Source organism: Lepidochelys kempii, chromosome 7, assembly GCF_965140265.1.
Source record: "Lepidochelys kempii isolate rLepKem1 chromosome 7, rLepKem1.hap2, whole genome shotgun sequence".
Classification (NCBI taxonomy): domain Eukaryota; kingdom Metazoa; phylum Chordata; order Testudines; family Cheloniidae; genus Lepidochelys; species Lepidochelys kempii.
The window spans coordinates 35,903,725-35,925,670 of NC_133262.1; the positions used below are offsets into that span (position 1 = coordinate 35,903,725).

At 38.0% G+C, this 21,946-nt stretch overlaps 1 protein-coding gene across 4 annotated transcripts in view; it reads right to left on the bottom strand.

Moving 5' to 3' along the window:
• Positions 1-21,946, bottom strand: part of HDAC11 (histone deacetylase 11) — a 70,033-nt gene that overhangs the window by 35,042 nt on the left and 13,045 nt on the right. For 3 of the 4 annotated variants that reach the window (XM_073352188.1, XM_073352186.1, XM_073352189.1), the window contains exons 4-5: positions 13,299-13,325; positions 6,990-7,106 (exon numbers count right to left, since the gene is read on the bottom strand). In XM_073352188.1, coding sequence (XP_073208289.1) covers positions 6,990-7,106; positions 13,299-13,325 — 144 coding nt within the window. The remainder of the gene's footprint in view (positions 1-6,989; positions 7,107-13,298; positions 13,326-21,946) is intronic. The other variant, XM_073352187.1, reaches the window with a different exon arrangement.

Genomic DNA, 21,946 nt, shown 5'->3' on the forward strand with positions numbered 1-21,946 from the left:
GGCCAAGATAATTATTTTTCTTTCCCTCCTCCCCACTGTAACACAAATGCTGAAAAACTACAGGTCAAATTCTATCCTCAACTATCCCTATGCCTTCCCATTGTAACCAACAAGGTTGCATGGATGTACCTGAGGCAGAATTTCACCCTATTTGTCACTGACCAATTTGCAGGTCACTATATTCAAGTTGCTTATTTTAGACTTGAATGGCATCGTATAAAGAGGAAACTAAAGTCCACATACAGTTAAGTCTTCACTTTCACACACTGGTCTACATTTGCCTTTTCCACTTTGGGCACTGGAAATAAATACTAAAGAAGTTACACTTGTTTCTACCTCAGCTGCTTTTATCCATATTAATAAAAGGACACATCTCATCAGGATCCCAAAATTTGGACAATGACTTTATCACTTTCCCTCTGCACTCCTTGTTAAGCAATCTTTTATGAATAATGTAAGTAAGGATAATATTCCAGATAGTATGCCTACTTTTTCCACTTTTCAAGGCAGCTTTGGGCTGTCCAACAGCATTAGAAACTGTTACACCAATACATTTAAGCTCAAATTTATTCTTCTTCAATCTTTAAGAAAAACACAGTGAAAGTAGGATATAGTTAAAGTGTAATGGAAAAAGGAAATAGAAGTTGAAGACCAGAGAGGAGAAGGAAAGTTATTGGGAGAACACGGTCAAAAAAGGTCAAGATATTTTTTGATGTTAAAAAGAAAGGCAGACCTCACACCCTATGATATCAAAACTAGGGCTGCTGATTAATCGCAGTTAACTCACACGATTAAATCAAAAAAATTAATTGCAATTAATCGCACTGTTAAACCATAGAATACCAATTGAAATGTATTAAATATTTTTAGATGTTTTTCTACATTTTCAAATATATTGATTTCTATTACAACACTGAATACAAAGGTACAGTGATCATTTTATATTATTTTTATTACAAATATTAGCACTGTAAAATGATAAACAAAAGAAATAGTATTTTCTAGTTCAACTAATACAAGTACTGTAATGCAATCTCTTTATCGTGAAAGCGTAACTTAGAAATGTAGATTTTTTTTGTTACATACTACACTCAAAAACAAAACAATGTAAAACTTTAGCACCTAACAAGTCACTCAGTCCTACTTCTTGTTCAGCCAATCGCTAAGACAAACAACTTTGATTACATTTACAGGAGATACTGCTGCCTGCTTCTTATTTACAATGTCACCTGAAAGTGAGAATAGGCGTTCACATGGCACATTTGTAGCCGGAGTTGCAAGGTATTTACGTGCCAGATATGTTAAACATTCGTATGCCCCTTCATGCTTCGGCCACCATTCCAGAGGACATGCTTCCACGCTGATGATGCTCGTTAAAAAAATAATGTGTTAATTAAATTTGTGACTGAACTCCTTGGGGGAGAATTGCATGTCTCCTGTTCTGTTTTACCCGCATTCTGCCATATATTTCATGTTATAGCAGTCTCGAATGATGACCCAGCACATGTTCATTTTAAGAACACTTTCACAGCAGATTTGACAAAACACAAAGAAGGTACCAATGTGATATTTCTACAAATAACTACAGCGCTCGACCCAAGGTTTAAGAATCTGAAGTGCCTTCCAAAATCTGATAGTTATCAAGCAGAACCCATCATTAGTAGGACATATGTTCTCTGGAATGGTGGTTGAAGCATGAAGGGACATATGAATCTTTAGCCCATCTGGCACGTAAATAACTTGTGACACCAGCTACAACAGTGCCATGCGAACGCCTGTTCTCACTTTCAGGTGACATTGAAAACAAGAAACGGGCAGTTTTATCTCCCGCACACTGTAACCAACTTGTTTGCCTGAGTGACTGGCTGAAGTAGGACTGAGTGGACTTGTAGGCTCTAAAGTTTTACATTGTTTTATTTTTTTGTACATAATTCTACATTTGTAAGTTCAACTTTCATGATAAAGAGATTTCACTACAGTACTTGCATTAGGTGATTTGAAAAATACTATTTTTTTCTTTTTACAGGGCAAATATATATAAAGTGAGCACTATACACTTTGTATTCTGGGTTGTAACTGAAATTAATATATTTGAAAATGAGAAAACATCCAAAAACATTTAAATAAATGGTATTCTATTATTGTTTAACAGCACGATTAATCATGTAATTAATTGCGATTAATTTTTTTAATAGCTTGACAGCCCTAATCAAAACCCAACAACTTGTAGCAGTACAAAAGTGTGGAGAGTACCACTGGCCCCAGCACTGCCTAGGTGACTTGGTAGTAGAAGCTGTCCATCCTATTCCACAACCCACAGCAGAGAGCAGAGGGAAATGGGACCTTTATTTTCAGGATGGGTGTAATCTCCACAGGAGAATCAGGACCTCTTCTGCCACTTTTTCACCTCTGTTAGAAATTTATGTAAAATCTTTCTCCTTTGCTAAATTTCCCAGTTTGCTACTTGATTTCATGATCTATTAATGTTATTTAATTCTCATCTTCACCACCACGTTAGCAACGCTGCTGCCAAATGTATGTGTACGTATATAGGTACCTATTTTAAACTGGTCAGAGTATTTTGTGTCATTATGAAAATGTAAGTCACATCAGAAAGGCTAAGCAATTATGCTGTTTAACTTGAAGTCTTGAAAATCATCAAACAGTTTTTGCAACACATTTGAGCATGATTATGTAGAGAACAGATTCAAACTTTACAAAATGCTTTAGATGGTTAATACCAATGACTGTAAGCAAATGAATCTTTCACAAAGACAATTAATTAAGATGCCATTCTGTGCTTAAAATTAATTAAGTCATATTGTCAAAAGTGATTTCTGAATGTTCACAGTAGACAATCATTCACGTTAAATTGTTGTCTGAGCCCACCCACCAGCTATCCATTCTACTTCTTTCCTGAATACCTCTAGATGACTGATTCCAACAACTGGCAGGAAACTGGAGATTCTTGACAAACAAAGGTGATATTTCATTTGCAGAATTAGGGAAAGCAATTTATACAGTTTACAGCACTAGTGAGCAGAAATTTTAACAAGGGAAGGCAATTAATTTTTTTCATGTTTATAGAGTGCTTGAAAAGATAGCGTTATATAAGTGCCAAATAGTATTATCATTAGTCCCTGTACTGGACATAACATTTTGAGCATTAACCTGGGAAGAAAAACATGAAAATTTTGTGAATAAATGCTAAACAATACTGAAAATAAGAATTCAAACACTATTTAGATTTATCTTATTAAATAAGCATGTGTGTAGAAAATTATAGTGCTTCCCCCCAATCATCTATACTTCATCTAAATAATAGGGTAGTTATAATGTCACTAGTTCTGCCTTCCTGTGATGGAATTTTTACAAAAAGGATACTGGCAACTACCCTAAAAATTAAAAACGGGAATAATTCTGATTATAATATTATTTGTATTGCAGTCGCATCTAGGGGCCACAACCAAGATCAGAGCCCCATTGTGCAAGACACTCTTACAAACATAACGAGATACTGTCTCTGCCCTGAAGATTTTACAAATCCATGGCCCCAATCCTGCAATAATTTACACACATGCTTAACTTTAAGTACTGTCAGCAGGCCTGCTGAGCTCAACAAGTATAAAGTTAAAGCATGTGTGTACGTTTTGGCAGGATTGGGAGTAAACTGGAAAGACAAAGAAAGGATGGGAGTAGAAGCAGAGGCACAGAGAGGTAAAGCGACTTACCCAAACAGACAGCAGGTCACTGGCAGAACAGTGCCATGGGTAATATTGCTTACATTTTTTTTTAAACTTAAATTGGCTAAAAAAAAAGAAGTTAAGTGTAAGGCAGTTCAAAGTCTACCTTGACTTGACAGGGAAAGCATTCTGACTTCAATGTGAGAACTCTTGGATGAGGCTGAGTGGATCAAAAGACAGGTAATGGGGATATAGAGTTTCCCATCTCTAGGCCGCTGGGTCAAATCCAGCCCAGGTTAGAAACCAAAAAAGGTAAATACCCATCTTGAGGCTGTTTATCATTAGAATACGTAATTTTATCATTTTCTGAAATTCCTTCAGTTACAGTTACTGCATTTGCAATGCAGACTCTAAAAATACATGGTGCCCTGTGCAGCCTGAACACTATGTCGTTATCGAATTCTAAGAACACTACAGATTTTTCCCTCTGGCAAATGCTAATTTGAAGTATTTTTTCAACAGTAATTAATTAATAATACATTCACAATTAAATATTAATGACAAACTCCTCTGGGAACCTAACCAGGTTCATTAACATCAAAGAGAGCTTTCCCTGCGACAGCTGTGGTAATTTCTTCTTGAGTATCTATTAATGACACAAACATTTCTTTAGAGCTATGAGCCAAATTTTGCCCTAGGTTACATGTGCACAGGTCCCACTCACGTTCATTGGCACTATGTACATGCCTTTCAGGGATGTAAAGGGAGAATTTGGCCTTGTGTCCCATATTACGTCAAAAAGTCCAGTCTAAAGACACCACACTCTAGAAAACCAAGCAAGTCCTTTCCACAGCGCTAGTAGTTATGTTCCTTCACACCAGGAATGCTTCTTGACATACAACAATATGCTGCTATTCTTAAAACATGCATAAATCTGAACAAACACTTAATATAGCTTACTGCAAGCCCACTGTTTGCTGTAAGCCTTGACAGACAATTGTGCCACATAAACAAAAAACACATGGGACAAGATACATTACTCTATGAATTTTAAATTTTAGCGGACACACAATTTTTATAGTGCAGTCTCCTTTCTTATGGTACTATCAACCCTTCTTTTGGGTATACAGCATCTTCCAAAGCTAGTAATTTTAATTAATTTTAAAGTTTTTAATTTTATTTACTTCTTGAACAAAGTGTGAAATTAATTTCCTATTTTGCTTTAAATAATACCCTCTTACCGCTTTTAGCAGGGGAGAACCATGACTGGATAGTGGGGAATGGGAGAAGCCCAAAATGCATGCCTGGCAGGAAGAGAAGCTCTGCCACCCCCCAAATGGCAGTTCTCTGCTTAGCTGTTGGCTTGGCAAATGGGTATGGAGGCAGCTGATTGGCTGCTGGGTGCCCCCTCCTATTTAAACTACACTAGGATTTTCAAAAGCCTCTACTCTCTGGTCAGTTATCCCGCCCTCTGTCCACTTAGTTGTAGATAAGGAGTTGTCCTGCTTATGATGTTACGGGTCAGACGGATTGCCTGTTTTTATGGATCAGAAAGGAATTTTTCCCATTGGGCCAGAGTGGCTTGGGGTCTGGTGACTTTTTTGCCTTCCTTGCAGCCTCTCGGAGGCTCAGTTGGGATAGAAACGACAGGATTTGAGGTTCATATAATGCTGTTAAGATTACTGATTCATCACCTCTTGCAGCCAGTGTCCAGCATGGGTAAAGGCTAAAAGGGCCAGCTTTCAGTTGTAAACAAGACCCAGGATTGCACACTTGGACCATGCGCCCACTGGGGTAAGGAGGAAGGACGACCTTGGGATCTAGGCAGACTGAGGTTCCCCCTGCCCAGTCTTGGGGCCTCTGTTACTCCACCCCTCCTTAAGCTTTTATGTGTTATTTGCTTCTTCAATTAATCTTTTATATGATTCACCAACGGAAGAATTTGAAAAAAAATGTATCTTGCTTTTAGTGTACAGCCTGATTGCTGCGAAGTGCCTTTTATCCCACTGATAGACAATTAACATAGATAACCTCTCAGTTTTGTGAAAATACTGCTGCTGCCTTACACTTCCCCTAAAGCTTCCCAGCCTCCTCCACCTTTCATATCAGCTAGTGAGTTGCAATAGATCTTTTATTCTAATTTCTAGTGCTGAAAGAAAAAGAAGTACACTGCTGAACCTCAAGACAATGCACTTCTATAGCTAACCCTAACATAATTCAGGAATGGCAATGTGGGATTCTGTACCATTCTGTGGATCTTCATTGTAACAGCTAGTTTGGGAAAGGCAGGGGAGGGTGAAAATGCAGGAGATGCAGTGAAAATCTGCTACCACATCAACTGTAAACTTAGATAAAATCATTTATGGTCAACTTATAAACTCGCTGCTACAGTCTGTTCCTGCGAAAAGAGATAGGGAACACCACTATGGTCTTGAAGCACTGTGGCTTGCTTTCTGAAATGTGCTTCTACTCTGACAAATATCATAGGAGTTCGATGGTTGTTGCCTCTCTGATTTCAGTATCAAAATGTGTTCAGTTTTCAATGAAAAAGATGGTTTTTCCCAACTACTAGCCCTGCAAACTCAGCCTTAGCTCAGAGTCTCAAGTGGGTTTTTTCCATCTGGCATATCACCATCTGTAATAAAGGTTCTGTAGGACAAATTAAGCCCTCAGTGACACCTGTGCAACTCCACTGCCTGCAGTGAGGAAGAACAGATGTAACTAATTGGAACTTGGAAAACAATTCTCTTATGATTAAACAGAATACAGCTCACTCCATTTTAGCTGTGCACCCACTATAGTGCTCACAGCAGTAAAACCTTATTTTAATCATTAAAATGAGCAGGTATGAATTTCTGAATACACAAAATGAACTGTAAGAAGCTGTCACTTCCTCACTAGTTATATTTCAGACTAGAAACTCATTTTAAGCAGCACATCCTTTTTCTTATGGTACCAGAAAAAAAGAATTGTGAGAGCAGATGACATCCTGAGTAGGGTCAAAAATCTCTCTCTTCTTAGCGGTTGTTTCTCTTTTCATGCCCTCTCGTCTTGATACAGCTGCTAGGTATTGCAATGTCATGCTGGATTTAGCCACTGTCTCTAGGTCAGATCCTTAACCCTCCTCCTGCCCTGGTCCAGTGTAGGATTAATAAACCCACCCAATCACAGATCCATTGGTACACAAGCACAGACGGCTCTGAATTATAAAATCTATGACAAAAGGGCAATGGTTAAATTTTTAAAAATATAGTTCATTAATTCAAATTGATGAAAGACAGTAGGAAAAAAGCATCAATAGCTTACCATTATTGTTCCTCCTGTTTGGGTTCTTAGAGGCTTCAGCACCTTTCTCTGAACAAGGAAATTGGGAAGAAAGAGAACTGGTGGAATTTCTGTAATTGTAGCCACTACAAATGACCACTACAGAAAAAAAATAAAGAATAATTACAAATTAGTTTCTGAATAATTTACCTTATCTCCAAACTACTACTTTAATGTTCTGTCACAGTTACTATATACTGAACAAAAGCATGTGGCTTTAACATACAACATTTTCTTTCCACAAAAACAGCAATGTCTATAATAGCAATGATTTATATTGGAATCTGAACAGCTTCCTTTCTTTTAGACACCAGCAAGTCTCAAACTGCAATTTATGAGAAACATAATGTTTCAAAAGTCAGATTTTGGATTCTTCTGCCAAAGTTTGACAAAATAATTATTTTTTCAGTGATGTCCAAATTTTAAATAGGCTAATAAATGTTACAAAAACAACATTTGTTCATGGTATTAATAGTTAGCTGTGCTTACCACATTGCTCAACCCTAAGGGTCAAGAGAATACGTCAAACAGATTTGAACTAAGAAGTTCAACACTTATTAATGAACATTTTATGCATTTCTTAGCTTAAACAATCCATAATAATTTGATTATTTTCATGCAAGATCAGGTAACATTTATTTTGCATATTAAACACTCCTGGAATATGTTTTAAGGCAAATGCTGTATTAAATAATTAAGAAAATGATTTGAAGAATTATTTCCAAAATATTTATAATACTTGATCTATTCTATTGAAGAACTTGCTGATATTACTTCTAAGAATCCATACTAACAGTGTGAGGAGCTATACCACATCTAAATATATTTCAAAACCTAAATCGAAGTTAAGAATATATAACATCTACATTTCAAGTTATTACTCAATATTTCATAAAGGTATTCAGGTCAATAAATTGGAAACCTTTGCACAAGGATTTTGAGTGGATCCCACACTCTTCAGCATAGTGAAATTTCAAGAGATTCTGTACACCTCTGTGATTCTCTTATTTCACCAGTTGTGTGATTGCAACTGGTGGGTGAATTTTAACAAAAGAATAAAACCTATATGCTTATTTAGTCTCCTTTGGTATTCAACTTATGACCGCTTACGGCCAAAAACAGTTTAAAGGAAGACTGTAAGTATCATTTATTGGAGCGGCTATGCATTAAGGTGTTTAAAACATAAAAAGCATATAGATTCAGCATTGCTTACTTTGACAGCAGTTCACTTAAATGTCTGTTATACTTTTATATTGAAATAAATTTCAAAGATAACATATGGCATACACCATGTCGGAAACTGTTAATAACTGCTGTCCATCATTAATACAATTACCTTCACTATCATCTTTTAATGTGGCAAGACTTGCTAAAATCTATTTAAAAACTGTTTTAACTTCTGGTTGGTACTATAAATATAAAGAGCCAATTTCACCCATAGTGCATCTTAAATAGAGTTGCACTAGGCTGAATTTGGCCAAGTATAAAATCTGGTGTCAAGCATTACAGACAGTTGGAAAACGTTAAGAACATTTCACAAAAAATGTTTGCCTCCCTTTAATTTATGTTGACGTTTTCTGGCCAGCTCTGTAAACACACTGTAACCCATGTGTAATAATACAATATGTAATCTCCTCCACAATGTAATTTGGCCAAGGAAAAGTATAGCCTTACTATACCACCCCTTTCATTTGCACAGTGCCAGCTAAGGAGAAAAGCATGAAAGAGACCACAGCTACAACACTGCAAACAGTTATTTACATGAACATTTAAAAAAGAAAAGGGAAAATGGGGTCAGAAAAAGAAGAAATGGGGCACCGAAAGAGAGTCATATCAATGTATTATATAACAACAACAAATTTGGAATCATGATGCAATCATTCCATCTTGGCATTCTTATGACTACACAGATGACTCAAAGCTTTGCATTCATAGTTAAGGGCAGTTATAGAATGCTTTCAGGTAATTAAAGCCCAAGAACTCTCAATGTTCGTATATGCTATATATGTTCATTTTATTCTAATTAACAGAATACTTGACTAGATATTTAGCATAAGATAAACATAAATCATGAGGAAAGTCTTCAGTCCTGAAAGATACAGCTAAAACTGGGAAAATATACATTTTATTGAAATTGTTCCTCACAAAGATTATAAGAGTCAGGAAATTAGTGTCCTTGATCATATTTTGACACAGTTCTGCTCACATCCCCCCCCACCCCCAATACACACAGCAAGACTTTTAATTACTATTTTAATGTCCCCATCACCCCCCACCCTTTGGAGTATAGTAATATTTGAAAGGAATAAAATACATTCGAAGTTCGGGGTTGGACTAGATGACCTCCTGAGGTCCCTTCCAACGCTGATATTCTATGATTCTATGCTCAGATGCTTTTCTTGTTACTTCCAAAATTTATTATCCTGCCCTTCACCCACCCCTCATTCTCACAGTTATTAGCTGTGTGCAATAGAAACTGAAAAAAAGAATATACCACTTCATAATTGTGTTTTACAGTACATGTTCATCATACTGAATGACTATCAGGTTAATAACCCTAAATATGAAACAATAAAACACGTATAAATGGGAATGTTACCAACCCAACCATCTGCCCACCAGGTTTTGACCTGCCAAGGTACCTGTGGGTCATCCCTGAACCAGCTGCAAACAAGACAGTGTAATTGTTTGGCCATTCTTTTGAAATGGGGTTTTTCTAACGACCCATGATGTAGATGCCATCAAATTCAGGCTATGTCGCATAGCCTTAACAAGCACCCATTGACTTAGTCGAAGTCAGGCTCTTCACCTGGCTGATGACGATGCTATCAAACGGTTGGGCACATTGTCCATATGCTGATGAATGGGAATGTAAAGGTTTATGATACATGATATGCTTTAAATGTTCACAGGAACATGTCTGATAACAAATAAGTAAGTTGTTTTGGATGATTTGTCCGCAGAATCCTATTTGTAAAGCCAAAAATGGCATTTTTACAAAACGTATTTTCATTTGTTTAGGATTAAATGGTTTTCACGTATGACAGGATTTATCATTATAAGGCGAAGATATCTGTATGGGCTGGGCTCAAAAAACCCACTAATCTTGGGCACGTGGAACGTTTGCCCTGGTGAACGAACGTACCTGTACCAGCAACTTCAGCTGAACTGAAGCTTACATTAAAAAAAAAAGGAGGGGGGGAGACTTTTAGACCAATATGTAATTAAAAAGCTGACTTTCTGAATGCATGCCAAGGCAATGTTAGCTTCCTGAGTCTGCACACAGTTCCAGTACCTCTGCTGATGTAGCTGTTCCCCAAGTCTTTCATATCTACTAGGTACATTTAATTCTCCAGTAGGTGACCAGGAAGTGTTTGAAGCACTGTGTATTGGTTCAATGTACACCACCCACCACAGAATGGGCAGTATTTTATCATGTTTATCCGCCATGCAAGGCTTCCCACTGCAACTACACATAGGAATGAAAAGGAGATAAATTCTGCTTTCCTATGTGCTTTCTATAGGAGCTGAGCAGTAGAATGACGGATTTCTTGTCAGACTTGTTTGTGGCTGCTACGCACAAATCTAACAAAAGAATTTGCTTCATAGCAAACAGCCCTTGTTACTGTAATTCCAGATAACTATGTTTAATAAGCCTCCTTCTAAAAGCAAATGGCTAACACAGGCATATATGTTTGTTTTAAGGGTAAAGGAGAGCTGTGAAACTTATTTTTCAATTTTATCCTACCCAAATGGTTCTCGTGTTAAATATTTAATTGGACCTTGATCTTCCATACGGTCTGAAAAGGAGCAGTAACTATTATTCTTTGTATAAATTCAACACAGAGATTTTTACCCCCTGATTTTTGTAGACTTTTCTCACAAACCTTTGGGACAATAGGGGGACCACATTTTCTATAGGCTAAGCTTTATGTGTTTTAAAATAATTATTCTCATTACGTTTCGAGCACTTCTGGTTGTAAATATAACAAGTGTAAATGCTGCTCTTATAGTGCCGACTAAATATATATCACTGGGTAATCTGAAATTTTCCATACACACATACATAATATTTTTAATATATGAAAATATCAAATGAATCATGTCCTGAATGTAAGCACTGGCTCTGGTCATAATTGGCAGAATAGTTAACACTTTTTATAAATATATTAATTTCATAAAATTAATAAATTATTATGTATTTCACTGCAATGGAGGGGCTGACTAAAACAACACAAAGGATATTGGGATATAAGATACAAAATATTCTGAGATATTTGATCATTGTCTGCAGCTTCAGGCCAGCCCTGCCCTCAGAACTTCCAAGCTCTCTGCTGTAGAACTGGGAGCCTGGAAGTCCTAGGACAGGCTCCCAGGGCTGTGGCTCAAGGGCAGTCTGCAAGGGCTGCCCCAGCCCAGGAACGTGAGAGCATCCAGATTCCCAGGCCAGCCAGCTCACTATGATTCTAGCTGGCCCAGAAGTCTGAAAGCCCTGGAGTCCCCAGCCTGGAACTGCAGATTTTAGGAGCAGAGCTAGGCAAATAGTTGATTTTTCAGTTCAGCCAGCAAACCAAAAAAATCAGAGGCAATATTCAGTTTGGTTCCAAAAAATGTTGGGAATTTGTCAGCAAATTGGAAATTAATCTAGAGCCTCGTGATTAAGGCACTCCTGTGTGAGGAAGGATTCAAATGTTCCCTCAAAGGGTTCAAATGTTCCCTCGGCCTGATTCAGAGGATTAACTTGAATCCACATCTCCTACCTTCCAAGTGAATGCTTTATTCTCACATTCTCTCTGTGGCCCAATTAATTTTTAAGTATCTATGCACAGCAGAACAGTTTCAATAGGAGAGACTGAGACACACTCACCTTAGAAGAGAAAATAGCTTGGTGGTTAGGGCCCTCACCTAGAAAAGGGGGAGATTTGAGTTCAAGTCCCTGCTCCAGAGTGGGCAGTCAAACTAAACCTGGCTTCTCCCACATCCTAGGCAAGTACCTTAGCCAGCGAGCTAAAGTTTATGAAGAGAACAGAAAGACATGCATTCAGTTCGCTGATCCTGAAAAATTTTTCCTCAGCCAAAACTACTGGGTCAAATGTGCAATAGTTCTGAGTTGACCGAAACTGCATTTTCCAGTGAATAAACTACTTCGTCCAAAAAATGTCACCCAGCTACACATGGGAGCCCCAGCAGCTGCTATTAGCAGCCATGAAACTGATGAGAATGTCAATTTCACTCAGCAGCTGTTCTGGCTAGGGAGCAGATTTCATTATATAAACACTGTGTTAGTATTTCCAAAACGTGTGGGTTTTAGGCAGGGAGGGGAAGGATTGCTGGTTCACAGAATTTTTAAAAAAAATTAGATTCATTCTGATTTGGAACTAAATCAAATTTCAAAAATGCAAAATTTCCTGCAAATTGGAAATCATATGTTTTGGCCAGCTCTACTTGACAGAGATGTCTTTTTACTCAGGGCCTCAGTCTTTTATTGAGGGGTGGACATTTCTATTAATTGGCACTATCAACTTGCTTATATTTATTGTTCATGTGTTCCATATAAACTGAAAAATAATATTAAGATTAGAGGACTTCTTAGTGAAAGTTACACCTTTATGAAATACAACTTTACTGAGCCACAATTTTCAATTCATAGCGTTTTTCAGCTCAAGGTTCATCATTTCAAAGTGGCCCAGCTAGAATGAATGCTAATCACACAATGCTACTTTACTTGTGTGGCAATATTTGTAGTTACACCCACTCGGCATCAATTTCTAAGTGTGGCATATTTACACACACACACACACACAACTTGAAAGTGTCATACTCATCACATACTGCATATGTACTTGCAAGCATAATTCCTGCTTTTTAGAAGTGCAAAAGCATGCCACAATTTGAAAGTCTAACTCCATAATCAACACTGGAGTAAGCACAGTAAACTTTCAATACCAATAAATTAAACCTAATTTAGATTGTTTCCATGTACTTATGGGGCAAGCTGTCTAATACTACTTTGAAGCCACAATTCTATCACGAAGAGACTTCCTATTATAAAAATAACTTAGTACCACATCAACATTACAAACAAAAGCACTAAGTGTACAGAAAAAATCAAAATGTAATTACAAAGGAAAAGTACAGAGTAATAACGGATAATGATAATGATTTGCATACAACATGTAGCCAATGTAGTCACTCTAGCAAGACATCACAATTCAATGACTAAATAATGAATATTTTATATTCATAGTACTTTATGTGCATAGCAGAAGCGCAAAATGATTTACTGGATACCTCTTGAAAGCCCTCCAAGATATGGTTCTGTATGCGTATAAAAAAATTAAAGAGAAATATATTCAAACATTTGGAATAGATGGTAACTCGAGGTAATTTAATTTTCCGAACTGTCAACCGGTCAGAAATATCTGTCTTCATGACAACGCTCTTTATTAATTTCTTCTGATATGGAACAAAAGGACAGACATTATATAGTAATCTTAGAAGCCACTGTACTTTCTGCATTAAGCTTATCTAGATAACATATTATAAATCAATACATGTAACTATTTCTTTGGTAGACATTTATTCTCATTCAGTCATCATCAACTTTTAAATCCTATTTCCATTCCTTTATACACTATACTTGTTGCATGTAACTATGGAACTTGCCTCCAGTCAAAATGGGTCCTGTGTCCATAAGAGTAACAAACTGCAAGTTTCCTACAGACAGCAAACACTGCACTCGATGTGTCTTCATTTTTCTCTTATGTGCTCTTCTGTGGTTACAAAGCGTACCTAACCCATTTTTCTTTGTGCTGATAATGCTACAGGAATTTTTAAAAGGATTCACCATATTCTGCTCAGAAGTGGGAGTAAGTAATTTTCTGAGAGTAAGAATCCAGTTGATGTTTTATTTTTAAATATTTCACTCCCTTGCTGTTTAAGAGAGGTAAAATAAAAGCATGTATTAGACAGACCCAGTACACCATTCACCATTTGAGCTTTTCTTTTGCTGCGAAGACACACAAATGAAACTACTTGACAGTATTAAGTTTGACTCACTAAATAGTATGCACCACCATTTCAGGATGTTAGCTTTTAAGAGTTCTTCACTTAAGCCTAGATCCTGCAAAGACTTGACTTATTCATTTGCTTAACTTTAAACAGTATGAATCATCTCATTTACTCATTCACTGAGATGTGTATAAAGTTAAGCACATGCACAGAGGCGTCCATCTTTAGCAGGATCAGTTCCTTAACCTATATAAAACACCAATTTATTATAATGGAAAAGGTTAAAATATTTCCAAAATTTCCATCTACAGCAAGCGGTACCTAAGACTTTGGAGATCAAAGTTAAATCTAAACAACAGAAACAGAAAAACAACTTCAATGGAGAGATGTTACATTAAAGCAGACAGCATGAGAGTGATCAAAAGCAAACTTTGGTATACCATCTTTCATGTTATGCATTCAAGTACTACAAACCAGTATTTTTAACAGCACATTAATTAAAATAAGCCAATTAAAATAATATCTTAGATGTTAAAAATAAAATGGTATTCATATCTTGAGTGGATTTCTGAAGAGAGTACCAAGTTCAAGGAAACAGCAGATAAAGGTTTTACACCCAAAGGTCTGAAGCCAATCAACCACACATTTAGAATCTTATTAGGAACCAGACACTAAGGCCTTGTCTTCACTTGAGGAAAAAAGCTGTGTTTTAACTCGAGTTAACTAACACATCATAAAATCCTAGTGAAGATAAGGAAGTTTGCTTTTGTCATGACTTAGGTTGAGGTTAACCGTACGCTTCCATAGTCTTTACCTTGCATATTACCTTGTGTGACAACTACAAACTGCCTTGTCTTCATTAGGGTTTTATTTTGTGTTAGCTAACTCGCATTATTTAAGACAAGTTTTTTTCCTAGTGAAGACACAGCTAAAGGCCCAATTTATTTTCATTAGTGCTGAGAACCTTTAATTCCAAGTGAAATCAACAAGAAGTGTGAGCACTCAGCTCCTCTGAAAATCAAGCACTAAAGTAATATTATACCTTTTTCTGGGGGGAAAAAGTGCTTCAGCAAAAAAACTTCTGCAGAACTACTTGCTTTATAAGGGCTACAGACCTACCACCAGATCTTGCCGTTTCATAGTTGCACCTCTCATTTTGCAGGTTAGGCTGCAGGAGAGATCTGCATAGGTAGGATGGTAGCAATAGTTTTAGTTAAGGTTGCCTAAGTATTTACATTACATTACCATTTTCATTCCATCATAACATACCATTTTTGACTCTTTCAACTATTATTCTTCAATTTTTTGTGAGGTAAATATTGTAAATTTCCTGGGATTTACATATGAATTTTTCAACCTTTTAAAGCGGTTATTCTATGCATCTCAAATATAAGCTTAATAAAGAGAAAATTTATATACAATTCTTGTGATTTTTTTGGACAGTTTTAGCACTGAAACAGAACAAATTTGAAAACTGAATGTGAAATTGCCTTCATTGATGTGAAATGCCTTTTGAGTCTTCCAGTGAAAATTGCTTTTGATTTAAGTGTGTTATGCGGGCAATTCATGCAAGCTTTTTTATACTTTGAACACAGCTTTTTTTAAATCTTTAAAACACCTTTTACCTATATTCTATGCAAAAGAAAGTTATGCTGGGCATGAGTTCACTGCAGACTCTTCCATACGACCCATTTCTCATTAAAATGGGTAAAGATTTCCCAACAGTGGTCCAACTGGTTTGCTGCACAGCCCTTGCTGGTGGCTTACACAGAAGTCACTGGTCACAAGACACAGGCTCTCCTTATTTCCAGCTGCTTAAATAGTGTTAAAGACAGATAAAAATATATAAATATTTTTCAAATATTATTTTTCTATGTAGATGGTTGTTGTCATTGCTACAGTACTGTTAAATAATCGCAAATGAGAGGGGTGATGTCCATGAGACACTCTCTTATGATATGTTCCACTATGAAAATATACGAAAAACCTTGTTTTTAGGATAAGACTTAAGAGCATAATGGCACGAGGTACTGCACTCTATTTCCACGGCCTGCTATAGGAACTGAGGTTGCAAATAATCTCCCAATATCTTCTCAACACCTGACTGGATTAGGCCCAGCATGAAGCCATAAAACCCCTGCCACAGTTGCTGTGCAGTAAACAATGAATCACAGAAAGCTCAATAAGCGGGTCTCCATGATAAGCATCGGAGCTTGTCAAAATTTCTCAAAATTCTACATTTTGACAAAAAATTTCATTCATTCGGCATTTTGACAAAAAAGGGGGAACATATGAAATGGTTATGAATTCTTCCTCTCTGTTATTAACAAGCTTAATTCAGCATGAACTTTGCGCAAGACGAGTGTTAGGGTGTCGTCTAATAAAGCAGTTTCAGGTAATGGAATTTCTTTTTTTCTATTTACGAAACCTAGGAAATGCCATTAAAAAAGCATGTGAAGAGAAGATTAAGATAGCATATGTAAGCGTTCAAAAGTCAAGATGTGGTAAAGTTAAAGTTAGCAGCTTAACTCTACCCTCTTGTACTTCTACTTTACAGTATACTCTAATTCAGTGGTTCCCAAACTTGTTCTGCTGCTTGTGCAGGGAAAGCCACTGGCGGGCCAGGCTGGTTTGATTACCTGCTGCGTCCGCAGGTTCGGCCAATTGCGGGTCCCACTGGCCGCGGTTCGCTGCTCCAGGCCAATGGGAGCTGCAGGAAGCGGCGGCCAGTATGTCCCTCAGCCCACGCCACTTCCAGCAGTTCCCATTGGCCTGGAGCAGCGAACTGCAGCCAGTGGGAGCCGCGATCAGCTGAAACTGCGGACGCAGCAGGTAAACAAACTGGCCTGGCCCACCAGGGGCTTTCCCTGCACAAGCGGCGGAACAAGTTTGGGAACCACAGCTCTAATTGCATGATTACAGCCCATTTCTCACATAATACAATGTCATCTTATGCAATATTTTCTACATTCATCTAAGGTGTGCAGTAAATGAGACAGGGTTGTCCAGAAGCCCTTCTTGCATCTTTCATGTAGACAGCTTGAATTCTGGCATACACAAAGTAATGCCCAGCACTATAAAATGTTGCACATTTATCTGAAGTTATAGAGAAAAAATGTATATATTTATTGCATTTGTGAAATGGTATCTGCTCGTGTAAATAAGACCACCGTAATGTACATGTACAAGAGACAGTTAAAACTGTGCATCGAACTTTAATCTTGACATTTCTTGTCTTGAGTGATTAACCATTCACCCTTAATGTTCTCTTACTTCTTAAAAATGGAATTTTATTAATATTCTTAAGATAGAGAACAGTTTTTCTCAGTGATTCTTATGGCGCCAGATGCCAGTTACTTGACAAAGGTATCTTATGTACTGATCAGTAAAGCAAGTATCCAAGCGACTAATGCCAGATGCCCAAAATTACAAAGCAAAAGCCTGAGTAGTAAAGCACACTAGACTGAACTAATGACAACCCCAGCCAATGCCAAATGTGAGAGAATACTTCTACCACCTTTCAGCGTACATGTTTTACTTATCTATAATTGAGCCTTCTTCCTTAATTGAATTTCCATATATATATAGTCACACTTCATTACCCTACAAACGATATTTTCTGCAGGAATTCCTACCGATCTTAATATGATAGCTATTTGCCCAAGAGTCTAGGTAACAGTCAAAATCAATTAACTGATTTCAAGAACTTTTTATAAAAGTTAAGAAAAGTAAATAACCAATGCCCATTACAAAAAGTTTGTCAGTTAACATCAAAAACCAATGTAAAAAAGTCAAGGTGAGAAAAAAAAACATGATATATCAACCATGCTTATTAAAAAGAGAGAGTGTGAGCATCATAATGACACAGCTGCATGATCTGAGGGATTTTCAGACAAAAATCTGTAGGAATTTGGAGCCACAGAGAAATAACTCAAAAAGAAAAGGAGTACTTGTGGCACCTTAGAGACTAACAAATTTGTTTGAGCATAAGCTTTCGTGAGCTACAGCTCACTTCATCAGATGCATATATACCATGTGCAAATTACCCACAGAAAAGTTTCTGAAAGATTGTCATAATTTCATAGCAACAAAACAATGTGTGTTTGTACAACAAACACAGACAATGGAATTTTTATACTGAATTGTATAATTGATTGCTCTCCATTTCCTGTTGTAAATAACATGTGTTTCATAAAAGACATACATCAAACTAGAAATCAGAGCTTCTGGGACTTGGTGGGGTTTTTTGGCTAAGAATGACCAATTTGGGTTTCTACATACAGAAAGTTAATAAGTTTTTTGATAAACTTAACTTAATTTGTAATTATATAAATTGATCAATTGCTCTTACAGCCTAAGGTGTGGAAAAGTCTATGTGTCATAACACTCCCAGAAGAACAACACCTTGCATTCCACTGACACACAAGCAGAAGAGTGATCCATTTTGTACAGGTAATTTCTATTACAGTATTCACTCATACATTTACAGATCCAGACTAACACGGCTACCCCTCTGGTACTTGACACTCACACATGTTATTGTAAAACAGTAAATTGTTTCTATTTTGTGCATCCCAGAAGTGTAAGATTTATAGGGTGCCAAATATTTCTTAGGCTTACTGTTGCTTATTTCCTTTTGAAATTTCAGAGTGCTGATTTGAAGTAAATGGATAAAGTATTTCTTTATATAACACAAATATTGGAGCAAGATGGATACAAATATCAAAGCTACATTTTTCATAATTCATTTATTGCTTCAGGGTCCGAAAGCCTTCCATGAAGCGTCTGAAAATCTCCAGGGTCATGTTTTGCAACTAGAACTGTGCTTTTACTAAAGGATGTGAAGGCAAACCCATACATCTCTGGAAAACTTTTCAGTTAAAGATATACAGATACTAACAAGCATAAATTATTCCACTTAAAAATTCAATTTACAAGAGTTCTTCCTGATCTGTCTCCTCAGTCCTAGCTTATCTCCCCTCCAACTGCCCTTCAGCCTGTTTTCTCCCCATCAAAAGATCTTAGGTCAGCCTCTTTGGCTGCTACTAACACAGTGAATGTCTACCTGTCTCCCCACAACAGTTGGGAATTTTCCAGGGGCTCTCTATCTCACCTTCAATTTTGCTACAGCATTCTCATGACTGACACTCCACTCTTCATTCCCAGAAATATAAGCAGCTCTCATTGCTCATCAGAGCATGGGCTTAGATCTGCTATTTGTAGATCTGTCTTTCACTTGTCTGAGTTAAAAGGCAGTTAAGCAGACTTTGTGTGGGCCTTTTCACACCAGATCTTAACACTTTTACACTTTCAAACTGTAAGTCCTTCTAGCAAACTCCTTCCAAGCAACAAAGAGAACTCGGGATAGTTCACAAGTCACGCCTCTTGATTTCTATAGCTGCAGGAGCCATACAGACAGGAAGAGATGCCATTATCCTGTGCATTCAGATGTGACTAGACTATTAGCCTAATGGAACTAGCCTTCTTTGTTCAAGACATGTTTGAAAACCATATTTGTTTTAGGCAGTAGGGGGCTATGAAGATAAATGAATCTTTGTTTATCCTGAGCCTGGTCAGGGCCATTGTTATCAGAAGTATTAACAGGAATTCATATGCAACCTTCCCTCACAAATAGATAAAGAACCTGTCTCTGTAATAATGTAACCTCTTTCCACAGCTTTGTGTTGAACACCACTACCTTTTGTTCAGGGGCATTGTGTACGGATATCTAGTATCTTGAGAAAGATACAGTCCACAACCTCCTGGCTCAGGGACAATTCATCTGACTCCACTACCAAACAGTTTACCTAATCTGTAACTAATTTTTCCTTTCTTGCTAGTTAGGGGACAAGGAGCACTCACTCCCAACACCAGCAGGGCTTCCCAGCACAGAAGGAATGTTCTGATACCCTCTGATTGTTTGTAAATAGGGTGACTTGCTTATCCATTTCCATCATAATTACCCTTTGGGCTACTAGGCTTCCGAATGTCCTTAGTATATTTAGGACTGCACTTTCTCTCAGAACATTTATATGTAGCTATGGTTCCTAGACAAAGTACTCTGAGTGTGTAGTCTCACAAGTAGGTTTTCAGACCCAAAACAGGAGTGACCCTGATCACTACAGTTTTGAAGTCCATTCATAATTGCAATTTCTCCGTGGATTGCCACCATCCCAGAGAGGTAAGGAGGTCAATTGTTAATCATGTATAAAGTGAGAATCTGTAGCTTATGACTAAGGCTACATGTCTGTCACAGAGGTCATGGAAGTCACGAATTCTGTGACTTCCCGTGATCTCTGTGACTTCTGCAGTGGCCAGCAGCAACAGTTTGGGTGTGTGGGAGGGGGATCAGGGCTGGGGCAGGGAGTTGGGGTGCGGGGCAGCGCTTATTGGTGTGGGGAGCTCCCCAGCTCCCACTGGCATGTACCTGCAGCTCCTAGGTGGAGGGGCCAGGGGGCTCCACGTGCTGCCCACGCTCGCATGCGCCGCTCCTGCAGCACACACTGGCTGTGGTTCCCCGCCAGTAGGAACTGCGGAGCCAATGTTTGTGGCGTGAGCAGTACGTGGAGTCCCGCTGGCCGCCCCTCCCCCGAGAAGCTGCTGGGACATGCCTGTCGGAGCTGGGTAGGGAGCCTGCCAGCCCTGCCAACCCTCTCACCCCCCAGCACCAGCAGGGGCCCCGGGTCGTGCGCTACCACCCGCCCTGCTCCAGCATCAGCGGGGGTCCTGGGTCGCCGCCCGCCTCCAGCACGGGTCCCAGGCTATACGCCACCGCCTGCCTCCCCCCAAGCACCGCTGAAAGTCCTGGGCCACACCCCGCCCCAGGACCCGCAACACCGCAGCCCAAGTTTTAGTTAGGGGTATATAGTAAAAGTTATGGACAGGTCAAGGTCATGGGCTGTGAATTTTTGTTTACTGCCCATGACCTGTCCCTGACTTTTACTAAAAATACCCATGACTAAAACATATCCTTACCTATGACCACTGAGACCTCAGAGTCCACTGAGATCGATGACTGTAGAGCTGTCCTCTGCATATATATTAGAAACACCTCTATGGCATTTAGAACCATGCTATGCACGTGGTGCCTCCTTCCTTGCCTCAAGAAATTATTTAATAAATGTATGCTGGGTGGTCCTATGGAACCAAGGCTCAATATTGAGAGAAGCTCTGGTAAGAACAGAATCAATAAGGCATGAAGCCCCAAGTGAAACTATAACAGGTGAGTCAAGAGGTTTAAAGATCAGTAGGAAGCAACATGAGCGACCAACACCACATGAGGAAGGGAGCCACTAGGCAGATGAACACAGGGCTCAAAAAATGAGATTTCAAGCCTGCTTTTATTGTCCAAAAGCAATGACGGCAAACTCAGAGCAGCTCCTTCTGAATTACAGCATATAAGATCATTATTTTCTACTTACAAATACCGTTGGAGAATTTCTAAATTCACATTCTATCTCATTCTGTCCACAGCATCTGATCTAGTACATTTTCAAAGAAAGGTATGTCAACAAAAATAACCTTTTTACAATTAGAATAGTCAGTGAACACTCTCTATTCAGTATTAATATGTAGAGATATCAACTGGCATTGTAAGCCTTCAAATACAGATGGCAAGCAAGATTGTAATTAAGGTCTCTCTCACCCTTGAGCACACTTGTGTCTTTCTATTCTTTTGTATTCCAGTGCCACATACGTATCTTGAAGTATGAAGTCTCTTTTTTCAACAGACTGGCACAAAGAAATCCCTAAACAAAGCCTTCCTAAAATTACATAAAACCTGAACCCATTAAGCAATTATTATTTGTAGAAGAACATCTAGTATAGTATATTCTATTTTAATGCTCTATTCTACATTTACTCTAACTACTATAGCACTTTAAAATAAAATAGAATTTACCCTTGTAAAGACTAGAACCCTAGAGCTA